At 40.9% G+C, this 18,102-nt stretch overlaps 2 protein-coding genes across 5 annotated transcripts; one reads left to right on the forward strand and one right to left on the reverse strand.

Moving 5' to 3' along the window:
• Positions 1–1,774: 1,774 nt before the first annotated feature.
• On the reverse strand, positions 1,775–6,880 carry fignl1 (fidgetin-like 1). 4 transcript variants are annotated; one of them, XM_074646810.1, is made up of 2 exons: positions 6,599–6,880; positions 1,775–4,154 (listed from the first exon to the last, which is right to left on the reverse strand). In XM_074646810.1, the coding sequence occupies exon 2, from the start codon at positions 4,135–4,137 to the stop codon at positions 2,239–2,241; it is 1,899 nt and encodes a 632-aa protein (XP_074502911.1). In that variant the 5' UTR covers positions 4,138–4,154; positions 6,599–6,880; the 3' UTR covers positions 1,775–2,238. The 4 variants fall into 4 exon arrangements, with proteins under 4 accessions (XP_074502911.1, XP_074502910.1, XP_074502909.1 ...); XM_074646809.1 differs by having other exon boundaries at positions 6,552–6,880; XM_074646808.1 differs by having other exon boundaries at positions 6,545–6,879.
• Positions 6,881–8,344: 1,464 nt separating this feature from the next.
• ttl (tubulin tyrosine ligase) lies at positions 8,345–18,102 on the forward strand. The gene is made up of 7 exons (XM_074646822.1): positions 8,345–9,055; positions 9,272–9,350; positions 10,537–10,769; positions 11,022–11,157; positions 11,251–11,520; positions 12,801–12,944; positions 14,354–18,102. Exons 1-7 carry the CDS (start codon positions 8,887–8,889, stop codon positions 14,550–14,552), a joined length of 1,230 nt encoding a protein of 409 aa, XP_074502923.1. The 5' UTR covers positions 8,345–8,886; the 3' UTR covers positions 14,553–18,102.

Genomic DNA, 18,102 nt, shown 5'->3' on the forward strand with positions numbered 1-18,102 from the left:
CCCTGTGTAATATGCAATTAGCTCAACACATCCAGCTTCAACGTTAAAATGCTGATTACATGTTAATGCATGATTAATAATAATCTAATGATATAATATATAATAGTATAAAAGTCACAGGGGACCTTTATCTGCATTGATTACTTTTACTTTTAATACTTTTAAGTACATTTTTATGATTATACTTGCATACTTTTAATTGTGTAAGTATTTAAGTGCAGGACTTTTACATGTAAAAGAGTTTCACAGTGTGGTATTAGTACTTTTACTGAAGTAAAGGATCTGAGTACTTCTTCCACCTCTGTGTCTAATAAAAAGGATGTATTGCAGTAACAGATTTTCCTGTTGAGTCCTCTGCTGTGTTAATCACTAACAGGAAGGGAGGCAAAGCTTTCAGGTTTTTTGAACATGAGACCCAGGATACTCTCTGCGTGGCCCAACTTCCGTGGATATGATTAGCACATCCAGCCGCAGGAACATTTCAGGACAACGAGACTTGAGGCAAAATATTATAGAGGTGATTATTTTCATTAATTAATCTGTCTTGATTAATCGACTAGTTGTTTGGTCTATAAAATGTTAGATAATGGTGAAAAATGTTTCCCAAAGCCCAAGATCACATCCTCAAATGTCTCAAAGATATTCAGTTTATTGTCATAGAGGAGTAAAGAAACCAGAAAAAAAATAAAATATATATATATATAAAATAAAAAAATACTCAAAGCGATTAATCAATTGTCAAAATAGTTGGCGATTAATTTAATAGCTGAAAACGAATCGATTAATTGTGGCAGCTCTAGAGATGTGCATATAAAGCTCTTAACAAAGTGATAGTTGGAGCCATTTCAGTGGTGACCAAGGAGCGGCGTTGTGGGCAGCCATCGTAGACTAATTTGATTCAGGTGTGGTCAATGGTTTTTGCCCGTGAGCGAAGGTAATGATGGTGGTGTTTTATTTGAAGAGATAAAGCCTACTTTGGCAAGTTTTTTGTTGACAACAGAGGACAAAAGGGCCACGCATTGGAAACACGCCATCTACACCGGAGACACGCGTGCAACTACTGACCAAAACAAACGGTGCGTCAACAGTGATCACACTTCCCTCTGTGGATTAGATGAGAAGGAAGATCAAGTGGGCAAATCAGTGATGGAAATTAACTTTTTTGGTCCACCTGCCACACCTGCCACTGGTAGATTTTGTAATCTACCAGCCACTCAATAGATTACAATTGTTTTTTTTGGCTGGTGAGTGAAGCAAATCTAGCAGCCACTTGCATATTGTATCAGCATTTGGCTGGTGGTAATTTCAAACCCTGGGGCAAATGCCACAATACGCTAGAGATAAACTTACTATTGATGTGTTTCAATTGTGAAACATAAACAAATGTGCACATGAGGGCAACATTTCAATTTATTAGAAAAAAAACAACACAATTTTTGCAATGCAATTAATTGAAACAAACAAGAGCAATTCTTGACATACAGTATATGAGATAGATGTTAAATGTTCATCCTCAAAGTCTTACAAAAAGGATGCTAATCGCTATAAAACGAATGTAAACAGAGATCACTGCTTCATCTGCAACACATGTTCAAACACATAACATGGTGCTTAACGCTCACACTGAACCACAAGGCAACAGTAAAATGAATGTCCAAACAAAAACAGTCAAACTGCTGAAAACAATTTGAATACATAATGCAAACTGCTGGGAACAATTTGCAGAGCAATTTCTCCATACAGAAAAAAAAACCTTTCAGTCTCTCATAAGGATAAATAAATATATATATGGCTGCATTTCAGACATTTCCAAAACCGATATTAAGACATCGTCCCAGTGTAGTCGCAATCGTCTTTAAGTAAGGAAACATCAGACTGGTTATAAAGAGATTAACTAATCAATTAAAATGAACTGTTGGACACACGGGGTGGACAAAATACCAGAAACACCTGCTCAATATAATGTAATCTAACACACATCTCTGCATTTAGAAAATTTGTGAAGCTTATTATTTTTTGGGGCTTTTGGGTGAGACTATGTCACAGAGTTGTTGATCCAATTGGGAGGTCATTATTTTCAGCAATAGTGTGAAGTGCTCCTGCTATTTTGTCCACCCACTGCAACAAAGAAAATATTTTAGATGTATGATTTCTCCAGAGCAGAAATGTTTATCTCATCTCAGTTCAAAACAACATCCATAGCTTTAACAGAGGAATAATCAGGACGAGGAGCCGCGCTTAACGTCCACATCCAAAAGTCTGGTTCCAGTTTTCATACAGCTCCAAGTCCTTTGATGAGACGCTGGGTCGTACCGTCTTCAGGGCCTCCTGGAAGTCGATGTAGAGGATTGGTCGCACCTGATCTGCAGCGATGGTGGCGATGTCGCTGAGCTGGATGCTGCGGATGGGCCCCAGCGCTGCCTCTCGACACAGCTGAGTCATGTCAGCCCCTGAGAAGCCCTCGGTGGCGGCTACCACGCTCTCCAGCTCCTGCTCTCCCAGGTGGTTCTTCTCTTGAGTCATGAGGTTAATCACGATCTGCCGACGGGCGGCTGCTTCAGGCAGGGGGATGTATAACCTCTTAGCCAGGCGTCGTCGGGCGGCCTCGTCTATCTCTTGAGGCCGGTTGGTGGCGCCCACCACCAGGATGCGGTCCTCGGCTGCCGTGGCCGCTCCATCCAGCTGAACCAAGAACTCGGTCTTTATCCTACGCGATGAGTCGTGCTCCCCGTCTGTCCGCTGGGACAACAGCGAGTCAATTTCGTCAATGAAAATGACAGCAGGCTGGTGGCAGCGGGCGATGGCAAACAGGGCTCGCACCATTTTTTCTCCTTCACCCACCCACTTGGATGTGAGCGATGAAGCACTGATGCTAAAGAAGGTGGCACCTGACTGGCACGCTATGCATTTTCCTATCAGAGTTTTTCCCGTCCCTGGGGGTCCAAACAACAGGATGCCTTTGGGGGGACCACGGAGGCCAGTAAAGATGTCAGGGCGCAGCATAGGCCAAACCACAATCTCCTTTATGGTGGTCTTGGCAAACTCCAGGCCAGCTATATCGTCCCAGGAAACAGGAGGCCCGTGGTCCATGATCTCACTCATGATCAGCTCGATTATCTTTGGCTCAAAGTTTTTCAGACGCTCATCCAGGATCTGAGGTTCCTGATTGGAATTACGGCTCGCCCCTCCTTCTTCTTCCTCCTCCTGTCGTGGAATAGGTGACACAAATTTAGAAAATGTGCCTCGAGGCCTGTTGGCACCCAGAGATTTCTTCAGAGTTGCTGCCATCCCAGCGGGCTGACCTCTTTGGGGCTGGTTGGAGTGTTTTCTCTGTTGGTCAACAAAAAACTGCTCACGAGCCGTTTTAAAGTTGCTTCCAGCTCGCGGGTCACCGCCTGCTTGACCTCCGTGTTGCCCCCTGCCACCATCCCCTCCATCTGGGTTGTAAACATTTTTCCGCTTAGATGGGTTGGAGGTGGGGAAAAAGGAGGACTGATAGGTTTGTGTGCCCCCTGCAGGGCCGGGGTTTCCCTGTGGAAGAACTGAAGAAGAATGACTAAAGGCAGACGGTGGTCGGGCTGGAGGTCGGGAGAATGAGTTAGGATTACCTGACATCCCCTCAGAGCCTCCAGGCCTCTCTAAAGTAGTAGCAGGATTACAGGTTATGTTTTTAACCTCTGTTTTAGGCTGAGGTGGACCTACAGGTTTGAACAATGACCTGCTCTCTTGTCCCACAGGTATGTTAACATCTCCAGGTGCCACCAGGGAGCCTCCTCCCTCCATCCCTGCCTGATTCATCCTCTGCACGCAGGGCAGCTCCAGCACACTCTCCGTGGTCAGCGACGACTCCCATTTGTCACTGTAGTTCCTCTGACTGCGGGCCAGATGCAGCGCGCTGTCTGCATAGTTGTTAAGCCCTGTGCGGGGGTCATCCGAGTCCAGCACTGCGGCGTAGCGCTCCGAGTAGGTCCTGAGCAGGCTGGCCATGCCGGCCTGAGAGAGCTGGGAGCTTGCCCATGCATACTGAATGGAGAGGATGTGGGCCCGGTAGGCATCGGCCGTCTGTTCAGGTGTACAGTTGCCAGATGAAATGTCAAAGGACCTCCTCTGCCATTCGTCCAGGTGTGCTCCACTCATGCCTGGCCTGCTCCAGTCTGATGAAGGAGAGGGGACAAAAGCTATTAAAAATACATGACCTCAGTAAAAGCCAAGGTATGCACCATCCCTGAAAAGTTATATATGTACAGGCATATGATAAGCATCTGTACATTAAGACCCTCCTGCCTGGTAAATGTCTTTGCAACTCCACACCTCAATGTTTAAAGCAGAGATAACCTCTACCAGGGTCTGAAATTAGCACCCGCCACCAGCCAAATGCGGGTAAATTGTTGGCAGTGGCAGGTGAAATCATCAGGACATCCACCACTTTGGCAGGCAGGGAAAATGCTAGTGATGGAATAGAGAACGGTAGTTGTCCGCTTCCTTGGCATCTCATGCCTGTCTCAATCGATTCCTCTTATTGATGCTTTCCCACAGTTACGCATGCCGTATCATTACGCACGCCATATCATTACGCGCGCCATATCATGTTTCAGTTTGTTTTGGACCGGAGACACGGCGAACAGAAAAAAAAAGCGCTCAAAAGCATGGTGCTACTAAACCTGAGGGGCACACCCTATTTTTCCCTGATAAAGCGACACTGTGAACAACAAATCCGTGCTGATATCAACAGGATGAGTGTTCGTAACGTTAGCTGTTAGCAGCCAGTGGGCAGCACTGTCCTGCCTGGATAAATAGCAGAGCTACTAACGTTAACGGAGGTGCCATTGAGTTATTATTATGAGACGTTCACGGTCTGCTCAGCAAAATGACCATTGGGCGAAGGTAAATAACAATGTTATCATGATGTGTTCAAATGTAATCTCGTAAAATTAAGTTTTTGGTTTGTAGGAGATGTTTTCACATCAATATAAAATATATATTAAAGAGGGAATTATGACCTGTTTAACTTCATAACTTACTAAGATTTTTTGGAATCAAAATAAATATTTAAATATTCATAATCATTTAAATAGTGTGTTTTTATGCAAATAACCACTACAGATGACAATAACAAAGTACAGTACAGTACTGTGTACAGTAACCTCCCTCCCCCCAAAATTAGGATACCCCGGAAGCTACGGTGTAATTGAAACACTGTAATTTACCGTGTATATAATGTTGTTGTTTTTTTATCAACATTGCTCCTCTTGTGTTCTTATCCTATGGGTTAACAATTCCATATCATATATTTCAATCACAATTTTCAGCCATCCATCTTGTGTAGGTGGTTCTGCCTTACACCATCTCTTCATAATGGCCTTCTTACAGGCCGCCAACAACACTTTCAGCAGGTATCCGTCTTCTCTTAACACAGTATTTCCAGTCATATTACCAAAATACAGTACTATACATGACTTGGGTATATCATAGCCCAGAATTTTGCAAATAACCTTATGAACATTTCCCCAAAACTGTGCAACTTCAGGGCAAAACCAAAATATATGTGAATGATCTACATTTATGGCCCCACTATATAATGTTTTTTATGTAAAATATGTTGAATATTGAATGACTTCAGATCTAAAATGTTATTCCTTCATTTAGCGCAGAGATTTCAAAAGTGGCAGATGAAAATTTCTGAGTGGAAGACACAAAAAAATATACTTGTCAGCCACAGTGGCAGGAAGTGAACAAAGTTAATTTCAGACCCCTGACCTCTACACACATTGAGGTAACTGTAACTGTTCATCTGTCGAATGTTTCAAAAGTCGCTTAAAAGGTCATTTAATTGCTGTCTTGCAGTGGTCCTGCATGGCACCTTAAAGGTCCCACATTATAAAAAAGTGAGATTTTCATGTTTATTTATCATAAAGCAGGCTTAAGTCCTATATAAACACTGTGTATCAAAACGCTCAATCCACAGGGAAATACACACAGCCCGTATTCAGAAACTCTGCATTTGAAAAAAGCTGTCAGGATTTCTGTCCATTTGTGATGTCACAAATATACAATATTTAGACCATTTACGCAGTTTTAAACATAAACATTCTAAATGTGTCCCAGTTTATTTTTCTGGTTGCAGTGTATGTGAATGACATCAGCTGACAGGAAGTACAAATGGACCCAAGCTGTTGCCTAGCAACGCAATTCTGTTGCAATTCTGTCAAATAGCGCTAAAACGGAGCGTTTCAGACAGAGCGTAAATACAGGCATATTCAGGCAGACAGCATGAGGAAAATAAAGGTTTGTTTTTAACATTACAGCGTGTAAACATGTTTTAGTAGAAACACAAAATACAAGTATGAACCTGAAAATGAGCATGACATGGGACCTTTAAGATGCCATTCATTCAACTGACAGGGAGACCTATCTTAGTCTCCATGACAACAGTCTATACTACTAATGTTCAGACAACAGAGGCCACAATACTGAGGATGACGGACGCCACTTACTATTAGGGATATCTTCTGATATTATGATAAAATAAAGAGGTGCTACTCACTACATACACAAGGCTTTTATAATGTTGTTAACGCTGCTGTAAACGCTGCTGTACTTTAATTCGCAGTTGAGTTGTTCCCGCCGCCTGTTTCTTCTTCCGGCAGTACGACTTCCGGTCACGTACCAATTCGTTCTCGTAAAACCTAAACTAGACTTTCAGGATCGCTTTCACCTAATGTAGGAGCTCCAGCCAAAACGAACCATAGGTTTATCCGCATTCAATCTGACAAAACGTTGATTTAGGATGAAAATATTTTAATAATAAAAGAAGCTAAGCTGAGCAAGTAAGTTATTTGGAAATATCGGAACGGGACCCCAAAACTAAGGAGTGCTCCATAGTGATGGGAATTCCGGCTCTTTTTAGTGAGCCAGATCATTTGGCTCAGCTCACCAAGAAGAGCCGGCTCTTTCGGGTCCCAAACGGCTCTTCGTTTTACCACTTCTGCCTTCTATAATTCAGCCAAATTTAGCTTTAGCTGTTTTGACCTATGATTAGTATGTGTGCACATATCACTTAAATTATTCAATATAATTATACTAAACCTTATAATTTCCAGAATACCATAATTTTACATGCTGCTTCGTTTCCGACTGTCACTCATCTTGTCTGCTATTCGCGCACCGCACTCCTCTCTCTTTCTCTCCTCTTCTCCCTCCTGCTCTGTACCTGTAGACCGTCAGTGCACCGTGCACCGGCTCCTTATCGTTCACTTAAAAGAGCCGGCTGAAAGAGACGACTTGTTCATGAAATACACATCACTAGTGCTCTATTTATTCCTTCCGGGTCCGCCCAGAGAACCGTTCCGACCTGTTAATTTGTTATTATTCATTATTAATTATTAATTGTCCACGTAAATCTTCTTGATTGATGACGATACATTATAAACTACACGCAGTCTTACTGAGTTTTTCTTGAGTTTTAAAATGTATATTCTGTGGTTTGTTTTAACACAACGGTCCGATCTGCTAACTTGTTAGTGAGGTCTACAACCGCCATCTGGTGGCCACAACGCGCCTAAATAAATGTAACGTTAGAGTGTCGCTTTATCGTGTTGCATTCTGGGAAATGTAGTCGGGCACTGGATTCTGACATGCATTATTCCTAAAAAAAAGTATACGTTTACATAAATTGCATTCCAGAGTGTGTTTTATTTCCTTGTATTGCGTATGAGAAACATTTAAATTTGAATTACTCTTAATATTAGTGTACGCGTAAACTACACTACCCACAACCGTTGAGCACGCTGCGACGTTGGACGTCATCGACTGCTGAGCTTCAGAGAAGCTTCGCTTTATCGTGTTGCATTCTGGGAAATACAGTACCACCTTTGTTAAAATTCAGTCAAATTCAGATTCTGACATACATTATTTATAAAAGAAAGTAGTCGTTTACATAAATTACATTCCAGAGTGTGTTTTATTTCCTTGTATTGTGTATGAGAAACATTTAAATATCAATTACTCTTAATATTAGTGTACGCGTGAACTACACTAACCACAACCGTTGTGCTTTTTGTCGACAGCGATTGCTGAGCTTCGGAGAAGTGTCGCTTTATCGTGTTGCATTCTGGGAAATGTAGTACCACCGTTGGTTGAAATTCAGTCAAATTCAGATTCTGACATACATTATTAATACAAATAAAGTATTCGTTTACATAAATTACATTCCAGAGTGTGTTTATTTCGTTGTATTGTGTATGAGAAACATTTAAATATCAATTACTCTTAATATTAATGTACGCGTGAACTACACTACCCACAACCGTTGAGCACCGTTGAGAAGCGTTTTTGTTTACGCTGTCGACGTTGGATGACAGCGACTAGCTGAGCTTTCAGAGAAAGAAAGCAGTCGCCGCCGGGTTGGGGGGAAATAGGCTGCGTTTTGTGATATTTGTGTAGCTAACTAGGTAGTTAGTTAATGTTTTGCACTATATTCGGTGTTAAAGACTCTGTCTGTGAGGAGAGATACCGGATAAAGGGTTTCCAGGATAGCTCATACTGGTTATCAACCCATAACAGGAGCAGCAGCAGCAGTCAGTCAGTCAGTCAGTCACACCCTTGTCTGGGGGTTTAGTGAAGGAACCCCGTCTGTGCAGCAGCTTTAAATAGCTATCCTTCACATGTTACAGTGTTTTATACTTATTAATGTTAGCCCCAGCCTTTTGAATGGGAGTATTGTGAGTTAAAGCTGGATATGACTGACTCATCATCATGGCACGGACAGAGGAGATAACCCTGAACTGGTCTGTCTGCTGCAGTGACAACCAGACAGCATCATAACTAGCTCAGACAGCTAAGTTATTACATTTTATTATTATAGACTCCCCCCTCGGCAGTGGCGTTATGAATACCCCGATGTACACATTTGTCACGCGTGACGACAACAGCACTGTTTATGCAGAAGTTTCCAAAATCCTCCTCTCGACTGGACAATGGAAGAGGCTGAAAAGAGACAATCCCAGGTTCAACTTAATGCTTGGTGAACGGAACAGACTGCCCTTTGGACGTCTGGGTAAATATCTTATGTCTTATTTCATAGGATGCTTGACAGCAGACAGAAAACAAGTCTGCTATATTTGGTGTGCACACCCACTCAGGATGAGACAGCTGCTGTGACTGGGCAGGGCTCCCAGGCATCCTGTGGAAAGATTGTGTCTCTTATTTAGATGTGTGTTTAGTGTGTTTTAATGCATTAAAAAAAAATGTGCCCCTCACTTGGACTTTACAGGTCATGAACCAGGACTGGTGCAGCTGGTGAATTACTACAGAGGAGCAGACAAGCTTTGCAGAAAGGCATCCTTGGTCAAGTGTGTATCTGTCTTTTTAAAATGAAAAATCTGCATCTTTTTATTGCTTTTCCGCAAGTTACATCACACAGAGCAAAGACATCAGAAACAAACAAGAAAACAGTAGTAACAATAAAACTAATAAGACCACAGGGAAAAAAACAACAACAACAAATTAAAGGGACTGTTTGTAAGAAACAGAAATGCTTGTTAACAGCGACACCTGTGGCCGTTAAGTGAACGAAAGTCAGCGTCGGGCTCGCACTTGTGCTCGCTCTACATAGACATGAACGAGCATCAATCAAAACAGTGAGGCGACACACGTCAGCTAAAACCACGAAATCACTCTATATTTCACCTGCAAATGCGAACGCACATGGGACACCGACCCGGGTGATTTATACGTGTAAGAAGTTACAAACAGTCCCTTTAAATCTATCTATCTATCTACAATGCTTGTGACTCTCATACATCATGACAATAACATCTTACATATAACGTTATCAGCCTCTCCTTAGTTAATCCTTCAATACTGTATTCATGCCCCATATTTCCAAAAATATCTCTTGTCTGTTCAGTTTAACAATTAATTAATTGTTCCTAGTTGGCTATTTTGGTAATTTCTCCCACCCATTCATTAAAAGGGATTATATTTTTTGTTTTCCAGTGTCTGAGCAAAATCCTACAACCTGTAGTAAGGGCCAATCTGCACCATAGAGTCTGGTCTAGTCTCACTCCCTCTGTTATTATACCTAGCGCAGGGCTCTGTAGCAACTCTGTTCCAAGCACTTTATTGAGGAAAGTTATTATATTTTCCCATAAGTTCCAAGTCATTTGGCATTCATAAAGCATGTGTAGGAGTGTGCCTCTGCTCCTATCACAGCTCAAGCATGTATTTGAATCCCGTAGTTTCAGTCTTGCCATCTTACAGGGAGTCCAATAACCCCTATGAATGATCCTATATGTAATTAACCGAGTCTGTTCTTCCGTCCTACGCCGGGACCCCACAGTTTCTTTCCACGTCTCATTAGCTATCTCCCCTTCTAGATCCTTTTCCCAAGTTCTCTTGAGACCATCAAGTTTTGGTGGATGAGACTGTCTCATTAGACACATTTTTATCTTTTGCTGGCATTCATGTTACTAATGTTCAAATGAATTATTCAAAGGGAGTTGCATTAGCTGACCATTTCCCTTCTTTTACCATTAGGCTAATAAAGACCAGCCCAGAGCTGTCCGACTCCTGTAACTGGCTTCCAGAGTCCTACATCATCTATCCTACTAACCTCAACACCCCTGTTGCTCCAGCTACGAATGGCATTAGCCATCTGAAGAACAATCCCAAGACGGATGAGCGAGAAGTCTTCTTGGCCTCCTATCACTTGAAAAAAGAAAGTGGGGAGGGCACAGTGTGGATAGCCAAGTCTTCTGCTGGAGCTAAAGGTAAAGTCTTATTGGTTGTAAATCCAAGATACAAGTAAGCCTTAGTGAGCCATTTTCCCTTTGGTGCCTTCTTAAATTATATTAACTTAAATCAATTAGATTAAATACTCTTTCTGAGCTATTTTGTAGAGTTTTGCTCTGCTAAAGGCCAACATTTCCTATTGATGAATCCCCTTTTATGTGCTTGTATTGTTTACAGTTTTAAAATGTGGTATTAGTGGCAGCTTTACATGTTTGTTTTTATTGTAACAGGTGCTGGTATTTTGATATCCCATGATGCTAATCAGCTGCTGGAGTACATTGATAATCAGGGACAGGTTCATGTTATTCAGAAGTACCTGGAGAAACCTCTGCTTCTGCAGCCGGGACATCGGAAGTTTGACATCAGGCAAGTATTGTATGTTTAACGCACAGAGGATGATGTGCTAGTCTGTCTGGACGTTGTAACAGAGGCTGTTATTGTGTTATGCTACTGCTATAGGAGCTGGGTGCTAGTGGACCATCAGTACAATATCTATTTATACCGGGAGGGTGTGCTGCGGACGTCCTCGGAGCCCTACAACAGCTCCGACCTCCAGGATATGACCAGCCACCTGACCAACCACTGCATCCAGAAGGAGCACTCCCACAACTACGGACGATACGAGGAGGGGAACGAGATGTTCTTCGATGAGTTCAGGCTGTACCTGCTCAACACTCACAACGTCGCCCTGGAGACCACCATATTACCTCAGATCAAGCAGGTCATAAAGTAGGTCCTTCTGGCTTTTTTCTTTTATTTTTGGATCTCATCTAGGGCTGCAACTAACAATTATTCTCACTGTCAATTAGTGTGTCGATTATTTTCTTGATTAATCAAATAGTTGTTTGGTCTATAAAATGTCAGAAAATGGTAAAAAAAAAAAATATCGATCAGTGTTTCCCAAAGTTTCCCAGTGTCTTGTTTTGTCGATAACTCAAAGATATTCAGTTTACTGTCAAAGAGGAGGAAAGAAACCAGAAAATATTCACATTTAAGAAGCTGGAATCAGAGAACTAATTGCATTAATCAGTGCAACTATAACCTCATCTATTAGAAGGCATAGCTTAGCTCTCACACATCACATTGAAAGCTGAAATACATAATGGTTTTTTTTAAATTTACATATCAGTCACCTACTGTATCCATACACAAAAACTAGCATATTTGTGTGGTTGAAGACATTCTTCAAACGCTACTTTTGAAAATGACTGACTGAGTTGTCAAGTCAAATTAAAAATGTACCAAAACTTTTTACCCAAAATTTGAATCAAGAGAGCACGGCTTTCTCTTCCACGTTGTGCTATATTCTGCTAATTAACAAATCTTTGCAGCAAAATCTGACTTAAAAGTATGGTTCTTCACCTGAATTCAGTGCATGTTTGTTTTGCAGACGGGAAAAACGAGTAATATACAGTAGGCCTATATTAATCTTCTACTTTTCAAATCTGGACCGCAGCTGCCACATTCAGGAAAAAACTTTTACAGGCTGCCTCTGTACTGTAGGGTGTGTGTGCAGCAGCATGACAGCTCCCCAAAAGTGAAGCCAAAACATCACAGTTGATAGAGTTTTTTACGAACAAAGCACGCATTTTAAACGTCAATATTGCAGTCGAACATGTTATTTTAATTGTAGGAAGCCAAAATCGTGATCACAATTAATATTCTATTAATATTAGTACATATATAGTATTTAATATTACTAATTGTGATGTATTACTTTGTAGATAGCCATTTAAGTCAGATCTCCTCTCTAATTAGCTCCCTTATGTTTTGTGAAAATGTGACTTAGGTATCTATCAAACAAATCCTAGCTACTGCCACTTGAAGGAAAAGGTGGGTCCTGGGCAGGAAGCATTTTTATTGTGCATTTCCTTTTCAAATGGCAGTAAAGGTCTTAAAAGGTCAGAAACTTTCCTAATGAATTGTATCGAGTGTTTGCACACGGCAGGAAGTAGGTGTTTGTTGAGCTGCCAGATGATTGGAAATGATTTTGCTGTCTGGTTTCATAGGAGCTGTCTAACGTGTATTGAGCCGACAATCAGCACCAAGCACCTGTCCTACCAGAGCTTCCAACTCTTTGGATTTGATTTCATGGTGGACGAGAGCTTCAAAGTGTGGCTCATTGAGATCAACGGAGCTCCAGCCTGTGCACAGTCAGTAACGTTCTTTCTCAGTGTCCCTTTCAGTTTGACTTTTTAGCTTTTACCACTGTTTTTCCATTGAGAATTCATACAGCGTAGTGTCTCCTTCTGTTTTCACATCTATTCCTGCAGTCTGTATTTAGACAGACTTTTTTGGCCTCTGTTGACAAAACGGAGAAGAAAAACTTTGAATCTATTTCCTTAATTTATGTAAAAATGTCTTTGGTGAAATGTTTGAATGTTTGTTTGTTGTTTTTATTCCACGGAGGGTCGGAGTCAGAAATAGGAAGGCTTTGAAAATGTTACCATTGTTTCAAAGCTAGACATTTGAATTTTGCTCCTTTCTGAAACTTTGACTCTTCAGTGAACTTGACGTTTTTTAATGCCAACTTGTCATGGGAATTCATTTCCTATGCTAGATATTAAATAAGTCACAGCTAGCTGTGGCTGTGAGTAGACTTAAATCAAACTCATTAACCTCTTCCACTCCACCCCTTTCTTTCCCAATTTAGTCGTTTTTAGGGGAGACAGGGGGTCTTTAAGGAGAGATAACAGGTCAGCAGTAGATATCACATAGAAGTGGTGTACATCATCCGAAAGCTGGGAACCTGAAGATTAATTTGAGATGCAGCTCAGTATTGTGTGCCAAGTTGTTGTAGTCATAAATCAGAAATTAAAAGAAATAATTAATTAATTAATAATAAAAAAAATAGTTTAACAGGGCTGAGAACACGATGATATAAGTTTGTGATGTCCATCACCATGTTCTATTATGTCTCATAAGTTGTTGCAACGATTTTTTGAGTTGATACTATTTGCTACACAAATTTGGTGCTAAATTAAAAATGTTTTCACCGCTCTAGAATTGATAAAAATGATCAATAATCCCTCCAAAATACCACATTAAGACACCAAGACCTTGAGGAACACCATAGAAAAAGCCATGCTGTGAATTGGAATCAATTTTGAAATCAAAAAACATTCGGAGATTTCTGCAAGAATTGCATTTTTCGGCAATTGGATGGCGAGCACTTGTGTTGTGTAAGCTGCTCAGAAACCCCCTTATTGTCAATCTACCTAGGAAGGCCATCCATCCTCTGAATGCTGTAGGTCTTGAGTTTGTGGTTGTTAAGTTTCATGAGGCTGTGATTATCCTAGAGGTCACCACAGGTCATTTTATACAGTGAGGTCAAGTTCCAAAAAAAAAGTCTCACTACAATGAAATGGCTACTATGGGCACTAACATCATCACACATGAATACAATTGGACTCATTGGCCCTTCTGCTAGCATGACATGGTTGGTGGTTCCAATGGATTCCTGGTTTTCTAGTTTCACCTGATACCAGTATCTTCCCTCTGGCTCTAAAGCCACAAAAGTGTGAGGGCAAGTTGACACTCCTATTATCTCTTCCCCGTCTAGGAAACTATATGCAGAGCTATGTCAAGGTATCGTGGATGTGGCCGTTTCCAGCGTCTTCACCCTGAACAGTGGCGGTGACTCCTCTTCTGCTTCCTCTTCACCTTATTCCTCCTCTCCTTCCTCCACGTTCACCACCAACTCCTGCTCCTCTCCCAAACTGAGAGGGCCTCTTCACGTGGGCCCTTTCACTAGACTGTAAGTGTACACACACACACACAGATATCCCTCTCGTCTCCTCCGTACAGCTTCTTCATGCTCTGTCCTCACTCCTGAACTCTACCCGAGAAGTAGCACATGCCAGCGAGCCCAGCCTTTAATTGTACCTTGCCTGTCACGCCTGGAGGGAGTCTCTCTTTCTATGGAGATCACAGAGCTGCAGAAGCTGCTCTCCTGATTATGCATATTATGAATGTGAGGATCGTGATGAACGGATGGACAAACTTTCTGAGAGTTTCTGAATTGAGGACAGACGTCCCTCCATCTCAGTCCCATCATCAGTTTCTCCGCAAGCAGAGTAATGGAGGTCTGAAGGATGCAGAGACGCTCCCACTGAGACTGTAGTGCCTTACATTTCCAGCCACGCTCCCTTAAAAAGACTGCCAGTTAGCTTGCTCTGTTACTGTGACTTGTACTTGTTCTATAAGCCTTTGCACTGTTGCTCAGTAAAGTCAATGCTGTTATGATCTGTTCACAAGAATTAGCATAAAAAGAATTACTTCATATTGAGATCATAGTGAAATTTTAAATGCTATTTTTCTCATCAGACACATTTTTTTATTGCAGCTTACCTACAGCTGTCTGTACCCATTAGTTTCATTTAGGAATGCTAACAGCGATCAAGAATTGTCTAAACTTAAAAAAGACTAACATACTAACCCAATGTGTCTGATGAGCTAAACATTCAAGACGTCAAGGTTTGCCTTGAAAATCAACATTCCTCTTAAAAGAACAGTGTGTAACATATGGCGCCATCTAGTGGTGTGGTTGCAAATTGCAACCAACTGACTACCCCTCCGCTCACTCCTCCCTTTCCAAGACTGCGGTAACATGAGCCACTGAGTGCAAAACCATGGTAACACTTGTCAATCGCTTTAAATGATTTAATCATGATTAATTGCATGATTGTCCATGACCAATCGCAAATTAATCGCACATTTTATATCTGTTCAAAAAGCACTTTAAAGGGAGATTGTAAAGTATTTAATAGTCTTATCAACAAGGGAGTGGACAAATATGCTGCTTTATACAAATGTATGTATATATTTATCATTGGAAATCAATTAACAAAAGAAACCCTCACAGGTACTGCATTTAGCATAAAAAATATGCTCAAATCATAACATGGCAAACTCAAGCAACAACAGCTGTCAGTGTGTCAGTGTGCTGACTTGACTATGACTTCTCCCCCAAACTGCATGTGATTATAATAAAGTGGGCATGTCTGTAAAGGGGAGACTCGTGGGTACCCATTGAACCCATTTTCATTCACATATCTGAAGGTCAGAGGTCAAGGAACCCCTTTGAAAATGGCCATGATGAATTTGCAGTAACGCTTTATTACTGTGTTAACTTTGACAGCCCTAATAATAACACTACTTTAGGAGAAACAGAAGTCAGATTGTGGCTGGCGGTACCACGGTTATGCCCTCTGCGGCTCACGTTACCGCAGTTTCACAAGCGTGTCGGAGAACTACGGTGGCCTTCAGGTAACGTAAAAATGTGAAAGGCTCTCTCTAGAGCCAGTGTTTGGTTTGTCCATTCTGGGCTACTGTCCCGCTCCCTATGTAGATATGAAGGGCTCATTCTAAGCTAACGAAAACACAACGATTCTTAGTTTCAGCTGATTATACACTAATGAAAAAATAGTTATAAAATATGATATTACATTTCTGCTAATAGATCCCCCGAAATGTTACACACTGTTCCTTTAATTTAGCCGCGTGGACACAACATTTTATCTACATTCAGGGCAGTTGGGTGATATAAGGGAACAGGGAGACCGTCCTTCATCTAAACACAGGTTTAAGTCCGTCCCAACAGGTGTCCCTGACCTCTGACTTCTGTACAGCAGAGAGGAAAGAGAAAAGAAAAAACTCCTATAAGTAATAAAGTATTAGCCTACATTATTCTGTTTTCAACTGATTCTATAGAAAATAGTCCAGCTGAAGACATGTTTGGTGTTTCATTTGTCATTTGAAGAGAGCATGTTTGTGTGAAAGCATGTAGTAGAATGCATCCTCATACTCAGCTGCATCTTTTGCCCCAGTTTGTAAAGAGCTGCCCTAAAGTCTGTTTTATTTCTGATGTCTGAAAAGCTAGACTGTCATCGTTGTCAAGTGTTGTCAACAAGTGTGTGGATTATGTTTTTGAACTGTTATGTAATGAAAGTAGAATAGATTTTACAAAGTGTGTTAAAGACCCCATGGAATGAAGCAAACAAGATATCAGAGCTGATGGAGACAGAAAAACAGACGCTACTTCATGATTTTTACTCTGCTGTTGTAAAACATACTGTGTCCAATGTGTTATTACCAAAGAAAAGTCAGTGGACAGCTAGGCAGGTCTTCATCCCGTCACTGCCTCTTCTTCAGTTACTGTCCGAACTGCTTTTTACACTTTTTTATTTTTTTTATTTTATTTTATTTCTTTTCTTTTTTGTTTCATGGGGTCCTCAAACTATTTCAGTTCTTCACTTTACTTTGGATCAATCTCTTTGTGAATAGACGAGGACATTAGAGGTGTAACTGTCTAAGATGACTTGTGTCTAAATGTATTTTATGTTACTGTTTGTTAGAAAGGATTGTTTGGGTTTTTCCTCAGACATGAAACTTTAAATTTGCTCAAAATTTGTGACAGCTCCATGTCGGGTAGTTGATTTAACCGTTGTGTCTCCAGGGGCTCATTTTAAACACAGAATAAGTCATTACAGGAGCTTTAGTAGTTTCTCATAATGTCAGAATCCTTGCCGTTCCTCTTTTCTAACCTCTTACTTCCCATCTAGTGAGTAACATACGTTAAGGGACACCATCAGAACATTTATTTATGTTTGTAATCGCTGTGTATTTGTGTTTACAAGATGACTCTGGGAAATGAAGGATATGTAAGTGGCTGAAAGTCAGAAAGATGGAGTAGTTACAGAGCAGGTTACACAGTCAAGAAACAGGGTTAATAAAAACATTTATCCCTAAGAACGTATGATGAATTAATTTCTCTCATTTATTACAGAGCCCTGATGTAGCTGAAATGATGTTTGGAAAAATTGGCGAATGGGTTACAAGTGTTTGCTGATGTTTGAAGTATCAGAAGCAGTATTTGTTTTTATTAAATTTGTAGGGAAATGTCTTTCCATCAAAGGGAATGGTGCCTTAGGGGAATTCCATATTGATAAAAAGAAGCAATGGACCTCCAGCGTTTAAATGCACCTTCATTTGTTTGTTTGTATTGAAGTGATTTTGCCTCATTCATTATAAGACCTCTTAAATTCAATGATGTCATTTTTTTCTCTTATTTTTCCTCATCTTTACCAAAGATCAAATTCCTGCTGTATTTTCAGTGTCAGATGTTTTGTAGTTGCTATAATCGGGACATTATTACATCAATTAGCCACAATGATCCAAAATCAAGGATCGCATTCAGAGGGATGTCTGTGCTGTGTTTTTGTTAGGTGATGTTTTATCCAAACTCTTGCATGAACATTTGTCTTTATCAGAAACAATATTACTAGAATAAAAAAAAATATGACTATTATC

The sequence above is a fragment of the Sebastes fasciatus genome, chromosome 9 (assembly GCF_043250625.1).
Source record: "Sebastes fasciatus isolate fSebFas1 chromosome 9, fSebFas1.pri, whole genome shotgun sequence".
Taxonomy (NCBI): domain Eukaryota; kingdom Metazoa; phylum Chordata; class Actinopteri; order Perciformes; family Sebastidae; genus Sebastes; species Sebastes fasciatus.

Coding starts and splice junctions, on each gene's coding strand:
- fignl1 (XM_074646810.1), bottom strand. CDS start 4,137: ATGAGTGGAGCACACCTGGACGAATGGCAGAGGAGGTCCTTTGACATT.
- ttl (XM_074646822.1), top strand. CDS start 8,887: ATGAATACCCCGATGTACACATTTGTCACGCGTGACGACAACAGCACT. Junction 11,158..11,250: donor CATCGGAAGTTTGACATCAG/GCAAGTATTGTA, acceptor CTACTGCTATAG/GAGCTGGGTGCTAGTGGACC. Junction 12,945..14,353: donor GGAGCTCCAGCCTGTGCACA/GTCAGTAACGTT, acceptor TTCCCCGTCTAG/GAAACTATATGCAGAGCTAT.